We start from the raw sequence: 24,977 nt of genomic DNA, 5'->3' as shown, positions 1-24,977 counted from the left end.
TTAAGCAAATTATGTTACCTTTCGGGCAAGGCTAGGCTAGGCTGCCTGCTCCATTGTTTGCTGTTTTATGCTATGCTAAGCTAACCAGCTACTGGCTGTAACTTTATATTAGACAGACATGAGCAAACACTCAGCAAGAAGATGTGAATAAATAAAATGTCTCACTGTTTCTTTAAACCTTTAACAAATAATGTTAGCCCGAACACCACTCGACAAAAGTCCAATAAACCAGCCATTGCACAGTGACGTAAGCATGCTTTACAGGGGGAAACATCGGCAGTTAACGGTCAAAGAATACAGGCTACTCAGTAAACGGAAGAGGACCATTTCATGGCAAACTGCCTGACTAAAAACTGGCTTTCCTGCCAATTGGCTGTCTTCTTTATATCCAAACCCTTCTTGCAGTCACCCCTTCTTTTAACCCTTTGCCAGTAACCCTTCTGTCTTTCCTTAGCGTGGTTAACCCTTTCCTTTTCCTGCACCACTCCCCCTGCTCCTCTTCTGCCTCCAGGTCGGATGACAGCGACTCCTCGCTCTCCGAGGTGCTCAGGTAGAGGAACTGTGTTTGTCACTCTCTGTTTTTCCATTTACCTGTTAATTCACCTGGTGTCATCTAGTCTCCACTGGTAGTCAGTGCCTCCCCTACCCCCCCTCCCCAGATGTTAGCACCACACGCGGCTGTCTTGCAGGCCGTTCCCACATGTGATGTTGGGTTGCCGGGGCACAAGACTGAAGTGCACCATGCCACGTTTCTACTAGCTGCAGGGGGAAAAAAACAGATCCGACAATGAGCAAATTTTATTCAAACAGCATACACATCTTGTAACTCTAGTAGCCACCTGGTTTTAATTCATCACCCGCGAGACAACCAACGACAACTGTCAGTAATTTAAAATATCGCCTAAATTCCAGTAAAAACCTGCAGGATAAAAGGCTCAGGAATACTAGCAATAGTACACTTGCTTTATTGATATGTGCTAGAGTAAAATATTGCTGTCACACTTATATCTGTTTTTCAAATCTGTATTAGTAGCCAGTTAGCTTAGCACAAAGAGTGGAAATGGGCGGGGGTTTACTATGCGACAGGCATAGGAAAGATATTCTACCTCTATATGCTAAGATAAGATAATTGACTACCAGCTATAGTATTGCATTTACAAACAAAGAATAGTTATCCATCTTCTTACACGACAGAAAGCAAATAAGAAAAAAGATTTCCCAAAATGTAAAAGTAATCCTTTTTGACAAAAATAATAAAACAATGATTTTCTCCTTTCATTCTGTACTATTTCAGTGTTTTTAGCTCTCATGGAGGCTCTTCAGTCTGTTTTTCTGTGTATTGGAAAGAGCACCTGCTGATCTTTCTCCATGTTTTCATTAGTCTGGTGGTCTCTTGGTGCTTGGCCCTGCAACAGCCGTTAATGGCCCTCATACAGTGCATAACACAGCACACTATGATATCTTTCACAGGCGCTGATAGAATGGGAACACTTTCTGCCTTTAGACTAGCGCGGTGCTTTGAGAAACATAGTGCTGCATTAAACAATACTCTAGTATGGGCAGCATACAGTATGTTCTTTATCGAAAAAAAAACAGAAAAACTATAGAGAAGCCCTCAAAATAAGGCAACAGGATGCTTCCTGGTTTTGTAAAAGATGTTTGTAAATACGGGGGCTTTGGTAAAATATAATAGGTTAAGAGTAATTATCTTTTTAATTTTTTTAAAGTTAAACATTTGTAGAGCAATACCTTACTTAACCCAACTTCCCATTTATCTGTGACGACTCCTCAACAACACAATAGAGTTAACAGCCTTCATTGACACATAGTCCATGAACTGCCACTCAATTTTTTCTTCTCCTATTTAAAAAAAAAAAAAGTACATGCTCCTATATTTTTTATTCACAAAAAATACATACAAGATATACGTCACATCTATCCATACCATTATTTTATCCCTTCATACCCTTTTCAAAGTCTTTCCAAAAATGGAATTGGAACAAAAGTGGGTGGGGCAGATTGAACGTATTTACAATAGGATCAGATTTTGCAGCTCTGCAGGGTAGCAGAAGCAGATAATCTTATTGTGTTATCAATTGGTTACATCCCTGTACTTACCGTGAACCTTTTCCCCTGGGCCCCAAAAGGCAAATAACTGTGAGGAAGCTGAACTGTGAGTCAGCTTCCACCAACCAATCTGAGAGAACAGATGCTGCATGTGGTGATGACAATATTTTAGGACGTTGTGCTGTGGTTTATTCATGAGTTTTAGGCTGTTTTAAAGTTAGACTTCCAGACTGTTGCTGTTGTAACAATTGTCTTGAGCTTATTCTGCACCAGTCAGTAGTCTTTTGTGTTTTGTGAGACTCTGTAGATATGCATGCAACCTTTTTCACACTGTTTTTCATTTTGGTTGGCATTTCTACGTCAGAAAGTATGGTGTATTGTTTCATTTTTTATTTGAGGCGTATTTGTGTGTGTGCTTTCACGCTTGGACATCAGTGTAAGTGGAGGCAAAGAAGAGGAGCATGTGGCTATCTTGACTTCAAGCTCACCATTCTGTGTTTTTTTCACTCAGAAAGAAAATCCGGCCCAAGTTTTGTGTGTGATCACAGATTTTCTTTTCCCCACTCCCATCCTCTGGCTCTCCCATCACCGTTTCGCTCTCCACCTCATGCTCTCTGACCCACTTTTGCACTCACATAAACACTAACCACCACTGGTGTTATAAGTCTCTGAGGGACCAATTTTCCCACATTTCTTTGTCTTCTACTCACAATGCCGACTCCTCTCCTGTGCTTGTCAGTTGTACATAGATTGTGGGGGAGAGAAGCTAATGCTGTAATTGGTATATTCCAGAACAAAGGCCGGCTGCAGCGATTGAGTGGGTGGGCTCTGAAAAACCAACAGGAAATAGAGTGATGGCATATTTGCATAGTGTTTAGGGCAGTTTATCATCTCTCTGTATCTGTTGAGGTTTGTATTGTCACTGTATAATGGGATGATTATTTGTATCTTTGTGTGCATGTTTGTGATCAGGCTCTGACTCAAAGTGGAAAGAAATCATCCTCACTGGTTTATTTTGAAGACACTCTGACAGTTGTGTGTGTATCTGATCATTAGGGGTGTGATCAATCCCATCGGGGGTGTGAAGGGGGGTCGGACAGCGCCCCTGCAGTGTGTTTCTGTTGCTGAGGGCCACTCAAAGGCGGTCCTGTGTGTGGATGCCACAGATGAGCTGCTATTCACTGGATCTAAAGGTACACGTACCACTACCTATACTACGCTGTGTATATTTAAATGCACTTTTAAATGGATCTGATTCATGTTGAAGCGGAGAACATGATGAAGTGTGCATGCCCTGTGTGAGAGTATCAACCATCTTTTCATATAACTTGTTTAGTGTATTTTTACAATTGTCAACACATCCCAACGTGACATTTTTACATTGGTGTATGCAGTATAAACAAATGCGACATGTTAATTGTTATTATAATGTTTTATGGACAGTCATACATTTTAAGCGTTGAGTCAGCCAGCCACGTTGTTTTCACCTGCTTCCTTTGTTTTGCCCAGGAAGGCTAAGCATTAACGGTTTTTATTCCTTAAATAACAAAAAAAAACACTGATTACAGACAATGAGTCTAACGATTTCTAATGAATCTAACAGCAAGAATAAAATAATCGGATCCGTTAATTTCAGTATAATAGGCTTTGAAGTATCTAAAGAGAGATTTTCAAACGGCCTTTCTTTCTTCTGCAGATCGCACATGTAAGATGTGGAACCTGGTAACGGGTCAGGAGATAGTCACACTCAAAGGCCACCCAAACAACGTGGTGTCTGTGAAATATTGTCCTTCCTCCTGTCTGGTCTTCTCCGTCTCCACATCCTACATCAAGGTGTGGGACATCCGCGACTCTGCCAAGTGTGTCCGCACGCTTACGTAAGTTTCCACCCTGCAACGGACCAGATGGAACGGTTTGGAGCAGTGGAAGAAGAGTTTTTTTTAGAAGCGATTTAGCAAAATGCCTTTTCAGTTTAGTGATATAAGAATATAAGTTAAAGAAAAGTGACAAATTGAATGTGCTAAATGTTTATGTGAAATGCTTCCGAGGGTTTATGACAACTATAAAATTCTGGACGTTGTACTCTCATTTTGTTTCTCCACCTCAAGTCTTCTCTTTTTAATCTCCTCATATTTCTCCATTCCTCTTACAATCCCTCTTTTTTGTATTCTCTTTACCCCACACAGTTCATCGGGGCAGGTGGTTCCGGGTGATGTATGTGCGGGCGCCACCACGCGCACCATAACCTTTGCTCAGGGTGAGTGTCAGATTAACCAGATAGCCCTCAACCCTTCAGGATCAGTGCTCTACGCTGCTGCTGGAAACACTGTTCGCATGTGGGACCTCAACAGGTATATTTTTTTTATTAATTAATTTTGTCATTGATTTTAACATATGCAGTCACTCAGTCATGTATTTATGTAATCATGATCTCCTACACTGATTTAATATGCTTAGTCACCCCAAAATGTTTTGTGTTAGTCGACACCAAGCCCTAAATTAAGCCCTAAACTCGTCAGATGTTCATCAAACCAGAAAGCTGTAGAGACCTTCAAAAGATAAATAACAAACTCCGCATTGATGTATGCATGTTCTCTGCAAAGCACCGATTTCCCGAAACCCTGCTGCTTCACTTCCTTTTTACACACCTGGGGGAAATGATTAACAGATTGGACCAGACAGTTTACGCTGAGGGGCTCAGACCCAATTAATGATGCATAACAGAAATGAAAAATCACTGTATTAAACATTTCTTCAGTATCATCTCTGCCTATGGCATTGCTTTCGCTCAGTAGTTTTATTTCTAGAGTGAGATCGAAAGTGAAAACTTTAAAAGAAAAATAAGTAAGTAAGTAATGTATTTCACAGACATTGTGTGTGTGTGTGTGTGTGTGTGTGTGTGTGTGTGTGTGTGTGTGTGTGTGTGTGTGTGTGTGTGTGTGTGTGTGTGTGTGTGTGTGTGTGTGTGTGTGTGTGTGTGTGTGTGTGTGTGTGCGCAGGATGCATGGAATGGGGAAGCTGATAGGCCACATCGGCTCTGTCATGTGCCTGACAGTGGGACTGTCTCTGCTGGGCAAAGACCAAGTAATCACTGGATCCAAAGACCATTATGTCAAGGTACCAGATGTGCGCGCGCGCACACACACACCTACAGACAATACCCTAGTGTCACAGATGAAATCACATCTATCCTCTTTCACCCGGTTCTCTCCGCAGGTGTTTGACGTGGCAGAGGGAATGGTGGGTAACATCGGCCCTGCTCATAACTTTGAGCCTCCCCATTATGATGGCATTGAGTGTTTGGCTGTACATGGAGACGTGCTGTTCAGTGGGTCGCGCGACAACGGCATTAAAAAATGGGATCTACAGCACCAGGAACTCACTCAGGTGTGTGTCTACACGTAGAGAGATTTGTGTTATGGAGGTCTCTTTTACTTTCCATAAGATTTTTTAAAATTTGAGCCTGTATGTGTTGTCTGTCCGTAAACCCAGTATAAGGTCAGCTGGGTCTAGTTTAGCAGCAGATGCAATTTATATTAATTTGGACTTTGGAGTTCATACATCAAAGTTTTAAAACCCCAACGTTATGGGCTGTGAGCCTGCAGGTTGAAGCAAGTCCTTGGTTCGTTCTCTGAGGCAGCACTTGGAAGTAAAAGAAATAATGGCAGCATGCTAACATGTTAACAGTGAGAATAATGTGTATCTTCTTCTTAGTTTAGAGGGGAAGCATGTAAACATTTGCTTACCAGAACCCTAAAACAGCACAGAGTAAAGCTGAGGCTGATGGGAATATCATTAGTTTAAATTTAAAAAAAATTGTTAAACTGCAGACAATGCTCGTTGAGGGGCTATGTGAGGGGATCACCACATCCTACAATCTGTCCTGAGGGGGGGCATGAATGTCTGTAATAGCAATTCATCCAATAGTTGTTGAGACGAAGCAGATTGTCATCTTGGCTACATGATTCTGTGTAAAATGTCTCTAATGTGAGGGTTTTATGTTTCTCTTTTCATTACATGAGAAAAGAACCATTTTTTTTAGCTGTCGATTTTTAGACTTCATCATCCTTTTAATAATTAATTGAAGATGTGAATATTTGAGAATTTGCTACGGACATTTGCTGTTCTACAGAAAGAAACCCTGTCATGACTCAGATATGGCGGCACACCTTCTGTGCCAAAACATTCCCTGTAGATGTTATCTGACAATGACTTGGCTGTTAAAGAAAAGTGCTGCGTATTGAGTGTTTAGTTGATAGACAGCTCTCTTCATGCCTTTCTTTTCCCAGAGGGTTCTCTCTGTGGAGAAGGTCAACAGAGTGTTGTTATGTCAGGGTGTTAAAGCACACCCGCATCATAGCCACACTTACCAAAAAAGTGGAAAGTTGTTTGTGTGTGTTTTTGTATGCATGTGTTGACTCCTGTGATGTCTCTTGTGCATCCCACATTGGCACTGCATATGTTAAAAGTGCATGATAATGCACCTCGTGGGTGGATGTGGCTTACTCATTTGCATGCATGGTAATATGCATATTAATCGGAACTTTCTTGGTGTCCACATACGTTCTATTTATTGACCTTTATTAACAGGAACAGAGAAAACAAGAACATAAGACATTAGTTTCTCTTCAAAGGCTGATTAAGTGAACTCAATTTGCGCTGTGGTCTGCGGCCTATACCCGTAACCTTTTTTATGAAGCAGCCAACACAATCCATTTTACAGCCTCTCTAACTCTGTAGTCTCTGTCTAATTATGTAATAGTATACAATTGTGGCTTAGGGTACAATATAGTATGTTACAAAAGGTTGTGCCTCCTCTCTGCTTCCAACCCTTTTGTGAAAATGCATACTCCATAGCATGTTTCTTTGGGGGATACGTGAGGCAATTTATTTATTATTACTCAACACTGTTTTAATGATTCCTGTATGCTTTATAAAAATATATCTCTAAAAAAACATTTCAAGTTAGTGTGTGTTTTGCTGGGTGGTTGACATGCCTATACAACTGTTGCTCTCAGGAGGTGTTGGAAAACCCAGGCACGTTTTGACCCACTGGTGCAAAGTTGTTACAGATTGCAAGGTAGATGTAATATTATGTGAGAACTTGAACTTGCTATTCCCCTTCCACAGCTCTTATTGCACTTCAAATTGCTCCTGCATTCAGGGGGGAGGGTTTGCCTCTCCGAAGGTTTCCTCCATTTCTACTTTTTAGAAAGGATTTTATAATTTCTCAACTTCTCTGGCCTTTAGATTACCATGTAGTGAATGTGACTTCATAATTCACCCTTGTTCTTAGTGTGGTTCTACACACTGTTGTTTCATGCAGTTATTTAGGTAATGTGTTATACACGTAATTACGACTGTTCCGGGATCGCGGTCCCTTTAAATGTTCTGTTGTTGCTGATGACGTACAGCCCGTTGCTAGGGAGATTACAGGGCTGCGCCATCTTGTTTATTCATTCGTTGTTGTGAAAAATAAACGAGACACACGCTTGTGTTCTCAACTTTAGGAATTGCCTTTTATGTTCAAATGCAACTTCCACAACCAACTATTTATGACCCGCAATTTTGTCAGCTGTCATGGACAAAGCTTCAAGTAGATCATCTAAAATGTTGCTATATTTTAAAACCATTTAATAATCATGCAATGAGTTTAAAACACATGTATGGAAGTAAATTTGTGTCATCGAATTTTGAAAGAAAAAGGTGATTGAATTTCTAGCACTGAATATTTATACATTGAAATCATGTATCTGAATGTTTTTCAACGTTAAAATATACAACCGCAAAAAATTCAACCGCAAAAGATTCAATGCAAAAATTCAATGCAAAAAAATTCAATGCAAGGCATAGAGCGCATAGGAGCCGCAGCAGAGTAGTGGGGGAGGTGGGGGGCAGCGGCTTTAGCGGAGCGTGTGCAGACTCATAACCCCGACAGTACGTGCAGGTTATGCTGTTTACATGCACGATCATTGCATGTCCAACAGTGATGGGGCTTCGGTGTGTTTTAACTCGATTATATGCCATTAGTGTGGTTTGTGTCTGTAAGATTCAGTAATAGACAGCTGACATTTGTACATTGGATGTGAACTAAGCGGAAGTTAAACGAGATGACGTTCGGTTGTGGTTGTTTTTTCAAGCTCTCAGTACGATGTCATATATTATATAGTATCATAAAAAACCCACCAAAAACACTAACATATCAGACATATACACATTATAGTGTGACAAAGGTTTACTGTCCCATACGACCTTACAGTTGTGAAGCAGAGATTGTGATCTGTCACTGAATTTTAATAAAGTTCTTAAAAGTAAAGACAGTTGAGTAGAAGTTGTGATACTAGTTTGACTTTATCAAACCCCATCACTGTTGGACATGCAATGATCGTGCATGTAAACAGCATAACCTGCATGTACTGTCAGGGTTATGCGTCTGCACACGCTCCGCTAGAGCTGCTCCCCCCCCCCACTACGCTGCAGCGGCTTCTATGCGCTCTACAAGCGCGTTCCTGGTTTCAAAACTCCGCCAATCACTCCTAATAGCTTGTCGAAGCATCCCAGCATCAGTTGTCTATTACTGAATCTTACAGACACAAACCACACTGATGGCATGAAGTTACATTACATTACATTACAGGTCATTTAGCAGACGCTTTTATCCAAAGCGACTTACATTACACTTTTAAACCCAAGGCCTTTTTCACATTTTGCCCGGGGAGCAATTAGGGGTTAGGTGTCTTGCTCAGGGACACTTCGACGTGGAACATGGGGCATGGGGCTGCATGGGGCAGCCTGGAATCGAAAAGTTAAAGTTAAAACACTCAACGAAGCCCCATTATTAATGGACATGGCTGAAATCCGGTCATCATAGTCGACAAGCCGAAGTTGTATTGGGGCGGTCGCTCCTTTTGCTTGACGCACGCTCCCGATCTTGAATCTAGAATTGATTGCTCTTCCTTGGGTTCTCGGATGTTGCGGTTCGAATTTTTTTGCATTGAATTTTTGCATTGATTTTTTTGCCATTGATTTTTTTGCAGTTGAATATTTTAACGTTGAAAAACATTCAGATACATACAGTGCTAGAAATTCAATCACCTTTTTCTTTCAAAATCCGATGACACAGATTTACTTCCATACACATGTATGTTAACATCTATATTTAATGCATATAATATATGCATATAAACATCTATATTACTATTTGAAAAGATGAAAATGTTGATGTTTTTGGATTTATTGGAGCTAAGAAAAAGCAAAAAAAAATCAACTTCATTTTGTTCAACAAATGAACAACGTTGAATATGGCATCCTGTTATGACTGATGCCAGATCTGCATGAAAAAATAACGTCTTAATACATACTTCATTTATAAGGTCAATGACCTCTGAGAGTTACTTTTGTCAGTGGCCAATAACTCCTTTTTTTTATACAGTTAAAGAAGCAATTAAGAAGACCATATAGACACCCTTGACACAGTTAAACACGAAATCTCTCGCTCAAAAAGATAAACCCAAACTTTTTTAACCTTCAAGTAGACTTGTGTGAACAGCATGAATCAAGGACTTCATTCTATCCAACTGTTGCCTCCTCCTTTGTCTGTGCATTGTAAACAAAAGTTATTTGTGTCTGTCAACAGTTTGTCTGTCTAAATCGATGGTATAAGTACTCTCAAATAGTACTCTCGATGTTGTATCACGTATTCATGACAGTGTGAATCCCCGGCTGGAAATGACAGCTACCTATGGTTACCTATTACATGTCATTTAGCTGAGGCTTTTATCCAAAGTGACTTACAATAAGTGTAAATATACAACTTTCTTCATAAAAAGCAATGTGGAAATATGAAGTATTCTTGCAAATTATAACCATTTTGGAAAAAAAATCTCGCGCCATTTTCATTTTTCTATGATTGGAGTTCTGTAAGAAAAGCTAAATAGATCAACAACGTAGAGCTGTGTTTCAAGGTGAAATCTTCAGCGCAGTGCCTTGCATAAGTATTCCCCCCCGGCCTTGGACTTTTTCCCATTTTGTGCTTCAACTTCAATTCAATATAAATAGACTTTTCCCATTTGGGAAACCCAACATTAGTAGTACTTTAAAGGTGCTTAACATTTTTATGACATAAACAATAATGAGAACAAAAAAAGTGGATGGATGCATAAGTATTCACACCACAGAGTCAATAATTGGTAGAACCCCCTTTCACTGCAATTACAGCAGCGAGTCTTTAGGGGTCTTCACCAGCTTTGCACATCTAGAGATGGAAATGTTTGTCCATTCTACCTAGAAAAAAAGCTGAAGCTCAGTGAGATCGGAAGAAGACTGAACAGCAATTTTCTAATCTTGCCATAGATTCTCAATTGGATTGAGGTCTGCCATTTGACCGTTTCAAAAATAGCCATTTCAACCTGCTTTCATCTAAACGTTTCCATTGTAGTTCTGGCTCTATGTTTGTCTCTATCATTGTCACAGTCTCGTCTTTGCAGACTGCATCATACTTTCTTCAAGGATTTCCCTATATTCACTGAAAAAGCTGAGGAGAGCGGAACAACCTATGCATTTATTTTAGTTTGTTTGTTCTAGGTCACAATAAATGGGGCTCAAATATTTGCATTCACATGAGGAATAGATATAGAATTTACTAGAATTAACTGCTTATAAAAACTAGGTCAGACTAACTGCCAACTGCAATGTGGAAAACTGAAAGAAGCCGCAGAACAAGGCATTTTGTAGAATCTAAATGCTATTTTGAAGGAGCTGGTTGTATTGAATATCTCTCCCATACAGTGTTGTCTCATCATAGATGTTGTTCTGAGTTTATCTCTGCTTTGACTCCACAGCAAATTCCCAACGCCCATAAGGACTGGGTGTGTGCTCTGGCACATGTCCCAGGCCGGCCCATGCTGCTGAGCGCCTGTAGGGGCGGCCTGCTGAAGGTATGGAACGTTGACAACTTCACCCCCATAGGAGAGGTCAGGGGTCACGAAAGCCCCATTAACGCCATATGTACCAACTCAAGACAGATCTTCACTGCTTCTAGGTAAATATAAATGAAATGTGAATCGCGCTATAACTAATTCCAAATTTTCCCTGTGGTATTGTGAAATAGAAGTATTCAAATATTCATATCTGCCCAGCATTCTCTTGATCCTTAAGCCTACTTTATGCTTCTGCGTTTTCAGAGCGACGCAGACGCAAGACCCCCTTGCGTGTCCCTTGCATGCCTTTTCACACCTCCTTGCGTGTGTCGACTCATTTTTCAGCACACAAGGCTGCGATTGGTCCGCTAACTACATCCTTTACGGAGTCTCACATTTCCGCTTTCATAGCCCGATACCGCCATTATTAGAAACGAAGAATGTTTACGAGAGAACGGATCAGATTTGAGAACTTTTATCGGAAGAAATGCGTAAATATGACCACTTATTCAAGCCGTCATTGGCGGGTTGTAGAAACGAGTTGGATTCATGGAGGGAGATCGCCGCAAATGCCGGTTTGCCGGTCGAGAGGTGCACAAAGTTGTGGAGGAAAATACAGGACAAATGTGTCTATGATGAAAAGCAACAGTGGCGATGCACGGGGCAATAAAGTCTATGATAAATAAATAAACAAATAAATAAATAGACTTGAGTCTCTAGGTCGTATTCAACAAAAACCCGTCACTCCGCCTGTTGTTCTGGAGGTGAATTGCTCTGCAACACACGCAAGCCTTTTTGAACCATGAATTGAAACGTGTGCGTCGACGCAATAACGCAAACACAGAAGCATGCGCCAGCCGTAAGCGATTAATGGAGAAAAGGCTCATTTTCTTTAGAAGATGTAAAAGCTTTTAATTAAGATCATTTAATTTACTATTTTACAGTGGATGACTGTCATGAACGTGTGTGTAGATTTAAGTACTATCAGCTTTGTACTTTACATTATTAGTATGTACATCAAAAGATTAGACGGCTAAATCTACCTTTTTTATTTTGTCAACTCATTTTGTGAAAAGACCAAAATTAATGCATTGTCGTTTTTTGTCTTTTTATTTGTTGATATTCGTAAAGATACAGACCAATTCAAGCTTATGAGGGAGGCTTTCGAGTTTCAAAACATGAAACATGAGTTTTTTGAACAAGTACGGAGAGAAAACGTGAATGTGTGTGAAAACACTGGAGAATGATTCATGCTTTTTTCATCCCATTCATCTGAAATGTGTCAGCCTCTGTCGCTCAGAAAGGACGCTGTTGCTTCATGTTTTTCTCCAAATCTTTGTTTTGCTGACCTCATAGCTGCATCATATGATGCTCGTTGTGTGTATTTGAGGGGAGAATTCAGCGGTCCTTCTTCAGCTGGGAGGCTTTTACTGAAGTAGACTCTACTTCCTCCTCCTCTTCCTTCCTCTCCTTTTCTCGCTCTTGTTTCTTCACTTCTTTTATCTTAATAATCTCTGTTCTTATCTTTTCTTCTACGTAGACAAATATTTCCTCTTGTTTGTTTCCTCCTCCTCCTCCTCCTCCTCGACCCCAGTGACTGCAGGGTGAAGTTGTGGAGCTATGTGCCAGGCTTGACCCCTTGTCTTCCTCGACGGGTCCTTGCCATCAAGGGCCGAGCCACCAGCCTCCCATGATTGCCTCTTCACCAACCCTCCCCTCCTCTGGTAGCCTCTGAACTAATTTCCACCTTCTTTTCCGTGATATGTCCCTTGTGTTTATTAACCTAGGTGGTACATGCACTTTCCTACTTGCGCTTGTTCTGTTTCTAACCGTTCTATTGTTTTTGCGTGATTGTACCAATTCTGCCATTATTCTTTTCTGCCGTTTATTTTTTTTATGTAGCTGCTTATATTTAACTTTACATGTTTTATTGTGATTTCTTGTTAATTTACAGTGTCTTGCCTCTGCTTGGACTAATAGCTTTCCAGTGACTTAACAAGTGACTCAGGTTATTGCGCTGAATAACGTTTCAACGAATTTTTAGTCTGTCCACTGAAAAAAAACAGCATTATATTTGTACACTACTGAAATGCCCTCCAATCCTTGTTTCATTTGGATTAACCAAATTAGATTCATATTTTTGTAATCATTTTAGAGGTACTGGTATAGATTTTCTCCATCTTTGAATAACGTCAGCCTGCTATTTTCCATCTTAACAATTTCAGCACTATCCTTTGAAACAGAATCGGCTCAATTGACATTTAGCATCTATTAACACTAGGGGTGTAACGATTCATTCACTGAATCGATTAATCAATTTATATTCCTGCGATCCAACTGAATCGATCTGTGCTCCGCAAATCGGCATTCCGGACGACATATATCGATTACAAATCGATTGAAATGGTACATAATCGATACTTGGAAACTGCCCATTGGATTTAAGTACAAAAACGGTATGGATGTGTGTTTGTTTGTTTGTTTTTTAGCACTTTAGACACGTTAAACGTTACTCGATTCAGTCTGCCTGTCTGTGACGTCATCAGTACGCAGCGGCAGCCGCGCGAAACTCAGAACAACAATAAAACACAGCGTGGAGGAGACGAGATTAAACAACGCCGACAGTCAGGCACCTCTAGCAGCGTTACCGCTGCAGCAGCAGCAGAAGGTAACTCCAGCTCTGCAGACACCTCAGGCCTCGCCAGCACGAAACTCAGCATCACAGTAACAATTGCCAAGTTTATCTGTATAGACATGCGACCCTACAATGTGGTTGAGGGTTCTGTGAATTGATCCAAACATTGTGTAATTATTGTGTAATGTTTACATTGAAAATGGCACTTGATTCAAATAAAAGGTTAATACATTTGCCATTAATTGTTGTTTGCTTGTTTACAATATCCAATATATTATAATTTATTTAATTAAATATAATTAATTTAAACCTGATTTCCTTACAAAAAGCAACAGGGATCTCAGAAACTTTGCCTGCACTGTCCAGTAAAGTTACTGAATCGATTTCAAGTCAGTGAGTCGAATCGAATTGAATCGTTCTAAATTAACCCAGATCGTCCATGAATCGAATCGGCAACCATGAATTGCGATTCGAATCGAATCGTTAAAATGAATCGTTACACCCCTAATTAACACCAATCAAAGAGCACAGCTAACTTATTTAGTATGTGTTAATTTCTAACACAAAAGGGTCCTGGGTAACTGAACAGTGAAAGGTGTTATGTCGAAGCACCTTGTTAATGTGCCGGAAAATTGTAATTAAATTTCCTGGATAGTTCAGAGCAGAGTTTATTAGATTTACTTGTTGCAGAGTTGTAAATCATACTTGTTTCTCCTCTTTTCTTAGAGGTGTTTTTGACTGACATGATGAGAAGGGTCTTTATTAAAGTGTGTGAGGGCATGTGTTTGTAAAGTCGACTTTTAAATCAATCTCAATGGTTTGTTGTGAAAGAAAAAGACTGTCTTATATATTTTACATTACATTACAGGTCATTTAGCAGACGCTTTTATCCAAAGTGACTTACATTACACTTTAAACCCATGACTTTTTACATTTTTGCCCGGGGAGCAGTTAGGGGTTAGGTGTCTTGCTCAGGGACACTTCGACTTGAGGCAGCCGGGACTCGAACCACCAACCTTGCGGTTGCGGCGCTCAGCAGCATGGGCCGGCCTGGGACATGTGCCAGAGCACATACCCAGTCCTTATGGGCGTTGGGAATTTGCTGTGGAGTCAAAGCAGAGAGAAACTCAGGAGCGCCACGACGACTCCCATATTTCTTGTTATTTTCTATTTTGTTGTTGTGTTCTCCTGACTTCCCTTTGCTCATCATCCAGTGTTTCCCACACATAGACTAATTTGTGGCGGTGCGCCACAGATTCATCACCGGCCGCCACACATTGCGTTTGGTGTATTTTTTATTTTTTTAATGTTATTTAAATCACGCAGCGTATTCGTTCAGCTGCATTTCGTTTCCCTGCTCTCCCTCAGTCTCTGTCACTCACTCGTCTTACATACACACACAGCCCCTCCCCTCCGTGCACACCACATCTATCTCGCATGTGTTTTTTTAGCAAGCCCCGCAAAATCCGTTGCTCTGACAGAAGTAGTATAGGGTGTGAAATCTGTACCACAGCTATGGGAGTTGTATATAGTGTGAGTTGTGTACAGTTCTATCTAGCAATGTGTGTTTTAGTACAACGTTTGTCGTATCCCCCCCCCACACATTGACGTTGGATCTGTAGGAAACACTGTCATCCTATCCCTCTTTTTGTCTCTTTCTCTCTTTAGTGACAAGACCGTTAAGATCTGGTTGTCGAAGGTGTGGAGGAAGAAGTGATGACAGAGGTGGTGGCCATCTTCCTGCAACTCCTTCTGGTCAATGAGATGTGAAACTGCAAACACGGTTTCCAAGGCAATCAAGAGTTTGCTTTCTCTATCAAAGTGCAATGAACAAGCAGAGGCGGTTTATATCTTCAAAAACCAATAACTACTTGCCTTTTGGAATTTTTTTACTACCAATTTTAAAGAGCCATTAAGCCACTCTCGGACAGTATGAATCGCATCTTTCCAGCCGGGGATTCACACGGCGGAATAATTGACATACTGCAGCGTGGTATTAGGAGAAGACGTGTGCTTGTGTTCTTTCAGCAAGGCTTCCATATCCTTGTGTAAAAGGACATGAAGTTGCTTAAACTGGTGTGTATTCATGTAGTGGATGATAGAAAAATGTTGATATGTGGTAAGACCTCACTGGACAATTACAAAACCTTTTGACTTGAAATGCCCTCCAATCCTTTTCATTTCAAGCATACCTCTGCATATTCGCTAAACTTTGTGTTCCACAAGTTGTTTTATTTTTAATGCCTTTAGACTAATTTATTACTTTCCCTACCTCAATTGTTTTTGACTCAATTGTATCCATGTCTCCTCATCTCCGTGTGAATGTGTCCCGTGTGTCTCTCCGGCTATAAGACTTACCGGCTACTAACTCTGCAAACAGGAAAGCGCACAACCACCAGTGCAATAAAAGTACACTGGCCCCCTGAATGATCTGACAAGACTGTGATATCGGTTCTTTAAAGTGCCAACTGCGGCAAAAAACAAAAAAAATTGCAGACAAACGTGACACAGTAAGACATTTGTGAGCCGGTTATTTGGCTGAGGCCAAAGGTCCCGATCATAATCTCAACCAGCCTACAGTGTGGGGCCCATACCTGCCTATTATCCTCCACATAAATGGTAATAGGAGCCCTATCAGTTCCGCCCTGCCGTCTTTCAGCTCCACTCTGATCTTTAAGGTTAGCGACTGTATCAGACCAACCGGCCTTACTAAAGAGTGTACTTCCCTCTCGGCTACTGAATTTCTCTCGGAATGCAATCTAATTCGAAGTCTCCAAGCTCAGGCAGATTTTTTGCAGGCAAGATTACTTGAGGGGGGGGGGTCACAACTGAGAGGTATTTCTTTTTAGAATCCCAGTTTTCTTCCACCCACTATTTGCTGCTACATTAAACGAGTGGGAGAAGCCCCCTGCACTGATGAGTAGATGTGTGGCCAACACACTTGCACAAACCGTTAACACACAAGATTTCAGAGGATGTTGTCCGTTATCCTACTTGCTTGATAGGTCTTTGCTACTGCAGGCAAGAATAGGAACCCAAGTCTTGAATGCCAATTCAATTATCTTTTTTTTATTTGTATGGATAACAACAAGCATTCACATTCCTTTCAGTTTATAAACGTGAGCTTTTCTTATCGGTTCAAAATTACATGTAGCATTTTAGAGCAAGTTATGTCTTGGTGTCAAAATACCACACTAATGAATAGTTTTGTTCAGCTCTGAAACATCAACCCTTATAAAATACCCAGAAAAATAATTAGTTTAATTCAACAAAGCTTGGATCATTTAACAGCAGTCACAGGTGCTCATTTTCTCGGCATAAATTCTTCTCTAAGAGAGTATGCACTGTTGTTGAAGTGTTGAAGATGAGTTTGAAGCTACTGGCATTCTCCAAAAGCAATGATATGGTTTTACGTTTTAATTTGTTGGGGAGTGCAATAAATGCAAATGTGTGGATGGGGGTTATTAAAAGTGATCTCCGTTTTAATATTATGCCATTCTCAAAAACTCAGGTTACAGGACAAGGTTATTGAGGCTTAAGTCATCACTTTGTGATTGTGGTAGCTCTTTGAATCGACCAAATTAATTTAATTATTTTTGTTTGTTTTGTGTTTTTTTTTTCTTTTACTTTGGGACAAAAGGTACAAACACGGATCATCCCTTTTTGTAAAAGACTCCTTTTCATGTTTTGATTGGTTTGATTCCCTTTACTAATGATCTACGTACTGTGCTTTTCTGTACAAAATCTACACATATTGTCTTCAAATCAGGCCAAAGCTGAAAGTCCTTTACCATAATTACTTAGTACGTAGTAGTTCAAATGGAGTGAGCGGTACAGTTTGTTGTCAGTAGGGAAATTAACCTCAAATCATAATGGGTTTTATTTATATATATATATAAAAGTATGTATATATATATATATATACATACATATATGTAATGTATATGTACATATATATATATGTATATATATATGTATATACGTGTATATGTATGTGTATATATATATATATATATATATATATATATATATGTACGTATATATATACATATATATAAATAAATAAAACCCATTATGATTTTGGAGGTTAATTGTCCATTCAACCCTTCACCGTATTTATTTATGTCTGCTCACCAGCTCTCCTCTGATAACGCTACGACCGCTTTTATGTCAGACTCCCTCTGAATCCCAGAGAAGATATCTTACAGTAGTTTTAGGTGCCCAAATGCTTCCATTTGCGGAAGGATGCATGAGGCAGTTTAGGAAGTAATTCTTTCCCCTGCCATCAGTTCATCCTAATAGTGGATGTATCTAAATGTTAGAGGGATTTGGCCATTTGTTTGAATTCTGAAGAATTAAGGTTTCATGGATTATGAGTAAAGAAATGTAGCAAAAGATTCACATGCTTCACAAAGGGCTTGGAAGATCTTAGCAAGCAGTGAAGCAGAAGGCTTAAATACATAAACTACCTTATTATCAGGCCTTTTATCGGCCCCACCCAAAGTTACCGTGAGTTTTGAGGAGTTCATGTTTTTTCATTACTTGATGTGTAAATAGGCAACAGAGCAGATGGCCTCAGAATAATCTCTGCAAGTTTGGATTTACATGCACTTGAATGAAAAATGAACACTGCTGTGAATACTGTAAATTGTTTTTTCGGATATGTACAAAGCCTGTTTTTAGACCCAGTTCACAAAGACCGTTTATGAGTCCCACACAAGGCTTAAAGGACTGAAATTAGACAGAAACATCTGTTTAGCTCAACATGCACTGCGCTGATGCAGTATGTAACATAACAGTCAAGAAATGTCCCCAGTATGTCCCCGTCTTTTGAAGTCCTCCTTTCAAGCAAATAATAAGTGATAATTTTTAAAAAAAGATAAATGTAAAAAATAATAACATCTAGTTTGAATTAGGAATAAGAAACCTGTTTGACCAAAGCTGAAACTGATCATTAGCAGATGCCTTGATCACTATTTAAAGCCACTATGTGTGTAATAGAAGAGTTCTGACGTTGGTGCCCCACAGGGTTAAAGGTATTGTGCTAAAAAATACCCATGGACCTCGTCGATTGACTATATCAAGCATAACAGTTGCTTGGGCTTGGGGTTTAGCAAATGGTTTATTAAAAAAACGCACCACCATTTCTGGTTTGGTCCAACGATCTTATGACCTTGGATGTCAAAGCCAAAAAGTCAGCTCATCTTCAGGCTTTTGCCTCAGCCAACCGGCCTCAATGCCTTAAAGAAGCAGACATGTCAGACATTGATGAACATTCACATTATATTCTGAGTCTGTAAAAGACTTATACTTATGTAAAAGATTTCAGATTGTCCCATGGATTTTCAAATTCTACTTTAGGCTGGACGACATCTCTGCTCACATCATCTGAAGCTAAAAAAATCTTTGCCTCAGGTTGCTGAGTCGATGGAATTGCCTTTATTCTCAATCAAGAGGGCACTGGACTGCTTTGCTGCTGGTCCGTGGATCACTACTGCACACTAATAGAGGTCTTCTTTGCAGCTGCTGAGTTGTCATGTTGAGCACGCTTATGGTAATAGAATATGTTGCAGTGTCTGTGAACCATGTACTCATGGGTCATAAATGCAGGGTCAAGGGTCATTTGTGCCTTTTATTGCACAGACTACTCGCTCTTAGATGAGTGTAAATGTTTGTACAGTTTTTTATATATGACGGCGTGCATGTAAAATATCTGTAAATAAATATTTAATGCAGGATTCAACATTCCCTCAAGAAAATAAGTTAAAGCCGGCAGTCTTTTGAGTCTTCTAGTCTGAATATTGTCTCATTTCTTCTATGGAACAAAACATATAAGATTAAACTTGTTTTTAACCCAATTGATTGGGATTTAGTTTTTCGCATATGCCTGTAGCTCTAGATTATATTCATCCTTTGCCTTGCAAATGGACGTGGAGTTTATTCACCATTATGGGTAAAAGAGGTTGTATGGGATGATATGCAGTTATGGGGAGATGTTTTTTTGACTGTAGGTTACCAACTTTACTCTAAATAAATTCACTTGTAAGAGAAGAAAAAGAGAAAGAGCCACTGTGCAAACCTGGAAAATGACTTCACACAATAGAGGCGCTCGGAAGATTTTAATGCCAAAGCAACTCTCGAACATCTTCAATACATAGTCTTACTGTTTCTCAGATACACAGCGGGCACCAGCACGACTGCTGAACAAAGCGGTGGATTATCAACTAAATAGCATGGTCTAATCCATTATACACTGACTCTTTGAGCCCAGTTTTGCAAAGCACAAGCATCATCTCAGTACGTTTAGGAACATCACAGGGACACACAGTCATTCAGGGACATGGCTTAACACTATGCAGACATAGATGATTCACTTCCCTGCATGTCCCTGGATATTGTACCTTCTGACGTGTGAGATGGAAAACACCAACTACTGCATGGTTAAGCAACACATTACTTTTTTAACACAAATAACATTTTCCCATTGAATGTTTATTCCTTACGTAAATATTTCTTTCCAAACAGTTTGAATTCAGTTTGTTTTCATCTTCATTCAATTTATATTTCTTGCTCTCACTTTGACTTCTTTATTGATTCTTTTTCCTTTGCAGGCTGTGTTGTCGTCCTCCAAGGCAGGAAGTTGTACGAGACCAGAGCTGTGAAGAGGTATGTAGCCATGCCGGTGTACTCTCCCAGTACAAGACACAGCGGCTGTGCCAACACGAACAGACAGAAAACGTTTATCGACGCACGTTCGTCCAGCTCCACCCGATCGTCCTGTGTGGCTTTCACCACTCCAAAGAAATACATCAGCGCCACCGCCGGGTAAAAAGCCAATTCCACCATGCTGCTGAAGACGGGGATACGGGTTCAAGATGTGCACATACGATAGAATGCAGGTTGTAAGAATCTAGTATTGTTTGATAGTAGTCACAGAGACACACTCACCCGGTTCAGATTTACACTCACTTGCAGACAGAAGTCTCCTGAAGGTTGTAGGTAGATCTGACAGGACCATAGAATTTAACCTTTGATCCATTGTCACAATATTCCTGTCAAACATTATCTACCTCTTCATCACTGACGCTTGTTAGTTGTTACCTCTAACACAATAAACAGCTTCTTTTGAAAATAAAGCTTTCCTTAAACAAACTCTTTGAATAACATCAAAACCAACTATAGGGTTTCCATAAAGAAGCCACAGGCATTGGGCTATTCTTCAACCAAAATACTTTCATAGTACACTAAATTGTGTGAACAGCATGTCATGAATTCATGTTATGAAAGCCTGAACTTTACTTTCACGTGGGCTATTTTCAAAATCATACCATACCAATCCATTTAGAGTACATTGTATGCGAACAAAGGCACAAAATTTCAGCATGAATGGCATCATTATACCTCGCCTATCCAACAATGCGAAATGCGAGAGTGGCTAAATGTTTTAACAATTTTGCAATTACAGCACTAAATTCACAGACACAAAAGTCAACAGTTTTGATTTCAAATTAAAAGCTGTTTCACAAAAATTGATGCTGAACCAAAATTGTAAAAATAATTGAAAAATCTCCCCTGCCTGGTGTTTCACCAAGCTAGCATCCGGCGGGTCTCTAGTCAGCTGGCCAGCTCTCACTAGGAGTCAGTCTTGTAGACATAAGAGTTTTACTTTTGAGTTGAATGACTCTTTATGGCAGTAATCTTCCTTAAGAGGCAACGGAAAGAACACCCTCTAACAGCACAGAGAGAAACTTTTTTTGAACCCTTTTTGAAGTTTTAACCGAGTAAAACTAATACACTCTATAGTATTTGTATAGCATACAGTCAACTCTCGTTTCTGTCTTATTTCCCCGTGAACTGTGTGAGTTGAACCCTGCGGTGTCTTATAACACTTACCAACATTGTTCAAGCCCTCAAACATTAAAAACGTATTAGTTAGTTATATTTGTGAATAATATCGCAAGAAATGTATTAGTTTGTCAGCTGCCTTAAGAGCTTGTTTTAGGTTTTAGCTTGATCGTGCATACTGCAAAATGAACTGCATAATGTTGTAGCGACTCTCGATAAGGGAAACTATGAAACGAGAACTTGCACTTTTAGGGAGGAAGAAGGAACAGGCTTCTGTGGGCTACACCCTCAGCCAAAACAACGGTCATGTCGATGTGTTCTTGGGCAAGACACTTAACCCAACATTGCTCGTGTAGCTGCGACTACAGTGTGTGAATGTTAGTTACTGATGGGCAGGTGTCACTGTGTATGTATGAATGGGTGTAAATGGGTGAATGATGTCATGTAGTGTTAAAGCGCTTTGAGTGGTCGGAAGACTAGAAAAGCGCTATACAAGTACAGTCCATTTACCGTTTAACTTGTGCCACCCATCCCGATATATAGCTAGGATGATTGACAGGATTATAAGCTTCACAACATGACACCTTCCCTAACCTCTTAAACGCAGTGAATACGAGAACTATTATTCACATCTCGAAAAACTTATTTCCGTAAACACAATCCGTAAAAACACTTAACATGTCCCTTAGTCCGTGCAGTAAAGTACAACATAGAATGTCGTAGGCAGTTTTGAATTTAGCAAAATAATGCTTATTTTATTTTGCAATATCTATTGTGACATGAAATACGTTCTTTCATTGCAAAAATATCTTTAACTGGCTTGTCACATTACAAATATGAACTATCAGCATTAGAAGGAGGACAAAAAGGTTGCAGGCTTAATTGACTACTACAGTAAATATATTATAGATATTTAGACTGGTACATCCATGAATATGTGTAATATATGTATAGCAAAAAAACTTAAATGTGGGAAGATTTCTCTCATTATTATTTTGATTGCTTTGAAACTGAAACTGAATTGATTTAACTGAAACTGATTGCTTTGAAACTGTGACTGTGAGTGTTTTGCTGATCGTTCTGGTATTAATCTGGAGTTAAGCCGACTCAAAGGCTCCTTCTGTAAAAATAGAGTAGAAGAGCGAGGAGGCGGCATACAGCACTAGTACTTTTTGATAGCTAATCAAGGGCAGTGAGATTCAAGTGTCGAATTGAGGATTTCATAATTAGTTTGAGAATTTATGTACCTGTAGAACGACTCATGAAAGTGTGGTTATTTTTATCCTTAATGTTTTGCAGCTGCAATTCAACAGCCAGCTCTTTAAATCCCCACTGCTGCTGCCTGAGGGAGTGTTGGGCCATTAGCCAGTTAATTAGCCACCCAGGCTGCTGTAGCTATCCATAAATACCTAACGTGGGCTTGTCATTCCATGGGTCCTTCTATCGTTTGCTTGTTAATCTCGGTGCAACCATTCACAAAAGGCATCTCTATTATGTTTGTCACATCACCACTGGGCGACAGAGCAGGATTACACCCTGGGAAGGAACACATGGCCCTTTTGAACTAGGGTTTATCAAGCCTCCTACTAGTCTAAAAGGGAGAAGTAAGGTACGCACTTTTACAGCAAGCAGAGCAGTCTAAGCAGTCAGATCAAATCCAGCGGAGGCATAAATATTTTTTCTTTACCAAGAAGCCTGTAACATTTAAGCAAATCCATTGACACTAATGGTAAATGTTTTTTATTTATTTATTTTGTAGGGACAATGCAATGAGTTAGTCAGAGAGGCCAATTTCTACTGCCAGATGTTTTAAGGCAGCCTAAAATAACAAAATGTCAAATGGAAACAGAATTAAAATTCATGGTCGTCTTGATGGTCGTCTCCAAGTTTTTCAATAGCCAGAATCTCGATAAGGCTGTTTTTAGGTTTTTGCGTCTATTTCTGTCACCCCTGTAACCCTAACCCTTAAGCCTCAGTAGTTTTTATTATTTCCATTTTTGTTTGAGTTGTTTAGTTGAATATTTTCAAAGATCTCTACTAAACACCAAAATATGGCCCAGAAATGCAAAAGTACTTTAGCTGTAGGATCATTTTCAATCAGATATTGCCGTTTTACCAAAGTACATCGCAGATTATTTTTCCTTTAACAGACCAAATATGGTTTGAACAACTATATCAAATCAAATCTGAAGGAGACAACTACATTTGAAAAGTGTGCATCAGAGCCTAGCTCAAAATAGCAACAGTTTTCCTGATTAGCTAATATTTACTGACCAAAAATAGCTTTTGGACGTCCAACACATATTCATTAGTCAATTTTGTGATGTTATGTTAAAACAACTGAGGAATGTAATTAACGCTAAAAACCAATGTCTTCAGTTTCAAGGTGGTGAGGGAAAAAAAAATCACAAGCTCTGTTAGGAACTTGAAAGGGCATTGGTTATTTGCATAATTACTTGAATAAGGCGATATTTTTAGACAGTATGACGCCAGTAAGCATAATTAGTGCTTAGGAAGCAGCAGGAAGCGTAGGGAAAAGGACATCTCAATCCCCTATGGTGTTATTAATGTGACCAGCAGCACAAAGCATGGACAACTCCCTTGTCCGTTGCAATTGGATGAAATTGCCTTTAATGAGGTATCCACTGTTTTGTAAGTATTTGCTATGGATCCTTCAACAAGCCAGCTCATTAAGACACTATGAAATAGGAAACTATGAAAAGTTCTTAAAATAAATGTGGTATCTGGAATCCCGGATTGTGTTCATCAGATGGCTTATTAAGGCTGTTGTGAAGGTCTTCTTCCTTCCTCCTTCTGTTTCTTTTTTTATCCTCTGGCCCTGCTTCTTCCAGCCCACTCCTTGGAACATCTGCAATAGTGTGTTCGCCCAACAGCCCTTAATACATGAATCATCCTGGCAGAGAAAGAGTTGGGTGTGTGTCTTTATTTCCTTTATGAGTGGTTCAGAGACAGATGAGAAAATAATTTGTCTTCATATCTGCACATTGGTGAATACTCTGAAAAAAAATATTTTGTGTGTATGTGTTTTCCTGATCCTGAGCTGGAGGGCAAGGCAGACGCGTCCTGTATGAGTTGGTTTCCAGATCCAAGGTACTCTTCTGCACAGATTTTATGAAAGAAAAAAAGATGCTCATAGCTGTGATTTTGTCTGTGTGTGCGTGTGATGTGCTTGTGAAAGTGAGTAAGAGGGTAAGAGAGAGACAGGGAGAACGACAGGAAACAATGATACCAGATTTTCATGGTGTTTCTAATGTGAGAAGCAGTAGAAAGCATTGACCACCTCCTGGTCCATTGCAAATGGACGGCAATCACATTTTAAGGTGATGTGGATTATTAAGTCTTAATCCAAACTAAAAGCAGCAGAGTTTAAACTGCAAAATTAGGAGTAATTTGGTATCACATCCCAATGTGATGCATTTTACATATACTTATCATACCTACACTTCTTACCTCAATTGCTGCTATTCTTGTCCCAATTACTGTCCATATTG

General features: G+C 39.7%; 1 protein-coding gene and 1 long non-coding RNA gene across 13 annotated transcripts in view; one reads left to right on the top strand and one right to left on the bottom strand.

Moving 5' to 3' along the window:
* Nucleotides 1-16,047, top strand: part of kif21b (kinesin family member 21B) — a 143,944-nt gene extending 127,897 nt beyond the window's left edge. For 5 of the 12 annotated variants that reach the window (XM_078092397.1, XM_040203535.2, XM_040203531.2 and 2 more), the window contains 9 exons: nucleotides 512-550; nucleotides 3,124-3,260; nucleotides 3,764-3,944; nucleotides 4,254-4,418; nucleotides 5,067-5,184; nucleotides 5,284-5,454; nucleotides 10,908-11,107; nucleotides 12,580-12,709; nucleotides 15,289-16,047. In XM_078092397.1, coding sequence (XP_077948523.1) covers nucleotides 512-550; nucleotides 3,124-3,260; nucleotides 3,764-3,944; nucleotides 4,254-4,418; nucleotides 5,067-5,184; nucleotides 5,284-5,454; nucleotides 10,908-11,107; nucleotides 12,580-12,679 — 1,111 coding nt within the window. In that variant the 3' untranslated portion in view covers nucleotides 12,680-12,709; nucleotides 15,289-16,047. The remainder of the gene's footprint in view (nucleotides 1-511; nucleotides 551-3,123; nucleotides 3,261-3,763; nucleotides 3,945-4,253; nucleotides 4,419-5,066; nucleotides 5,185-5,283; nucleotides 5,455-10,907; nucleotides 11,108-12,579; nucleotides 12,710-15,288) is intronic. The other 7 variants (XM_078092399.1, XM_078092398.1, XM_040203532.2 and 4 more) reach the window with 3 other exon arrangements.
* Nucleotides 16,048-19,724: 3,677 nt separating this feature from the next.
* Nucleotides 19,725-20,640, bottom strand: LOC120835588 (uncharacterized). Its single transcript, XR_005714601.2, has 2 exons — nucleotides 20,569-20,640; nucleotides 19,725-20,470 (listed from the first exon to the last, which is right to left on the bottom strand). It is a non-coding gene; the product is annotated as an uncharacterized LOC120835588 (long non-coding RNA).
* Between the last annotated feature and the right edge of the window lie 4,337 nt (nucleotides 20,641-24,977).

The sequence above is a fragment of the Gasterosteus aculeatus genome, chromosome 17, assembly GCF_964276395.1.
Source record: "Gasterosteus aculeatus chromosome 17, fGasAcu3.hap1.1, whole genome shotgun sequence".
NCBI classification, from domain to species: domain Eukaryota; kingdom Metazoa; phylum Chordata; class Actinopteri; order Perciformes; family Gasterosteidae; genus Gasterosteus; species Gasterosteus aculeatus.
This window is presented reverse-complemented; position numbering and strand designations above follow the sequence as displayed.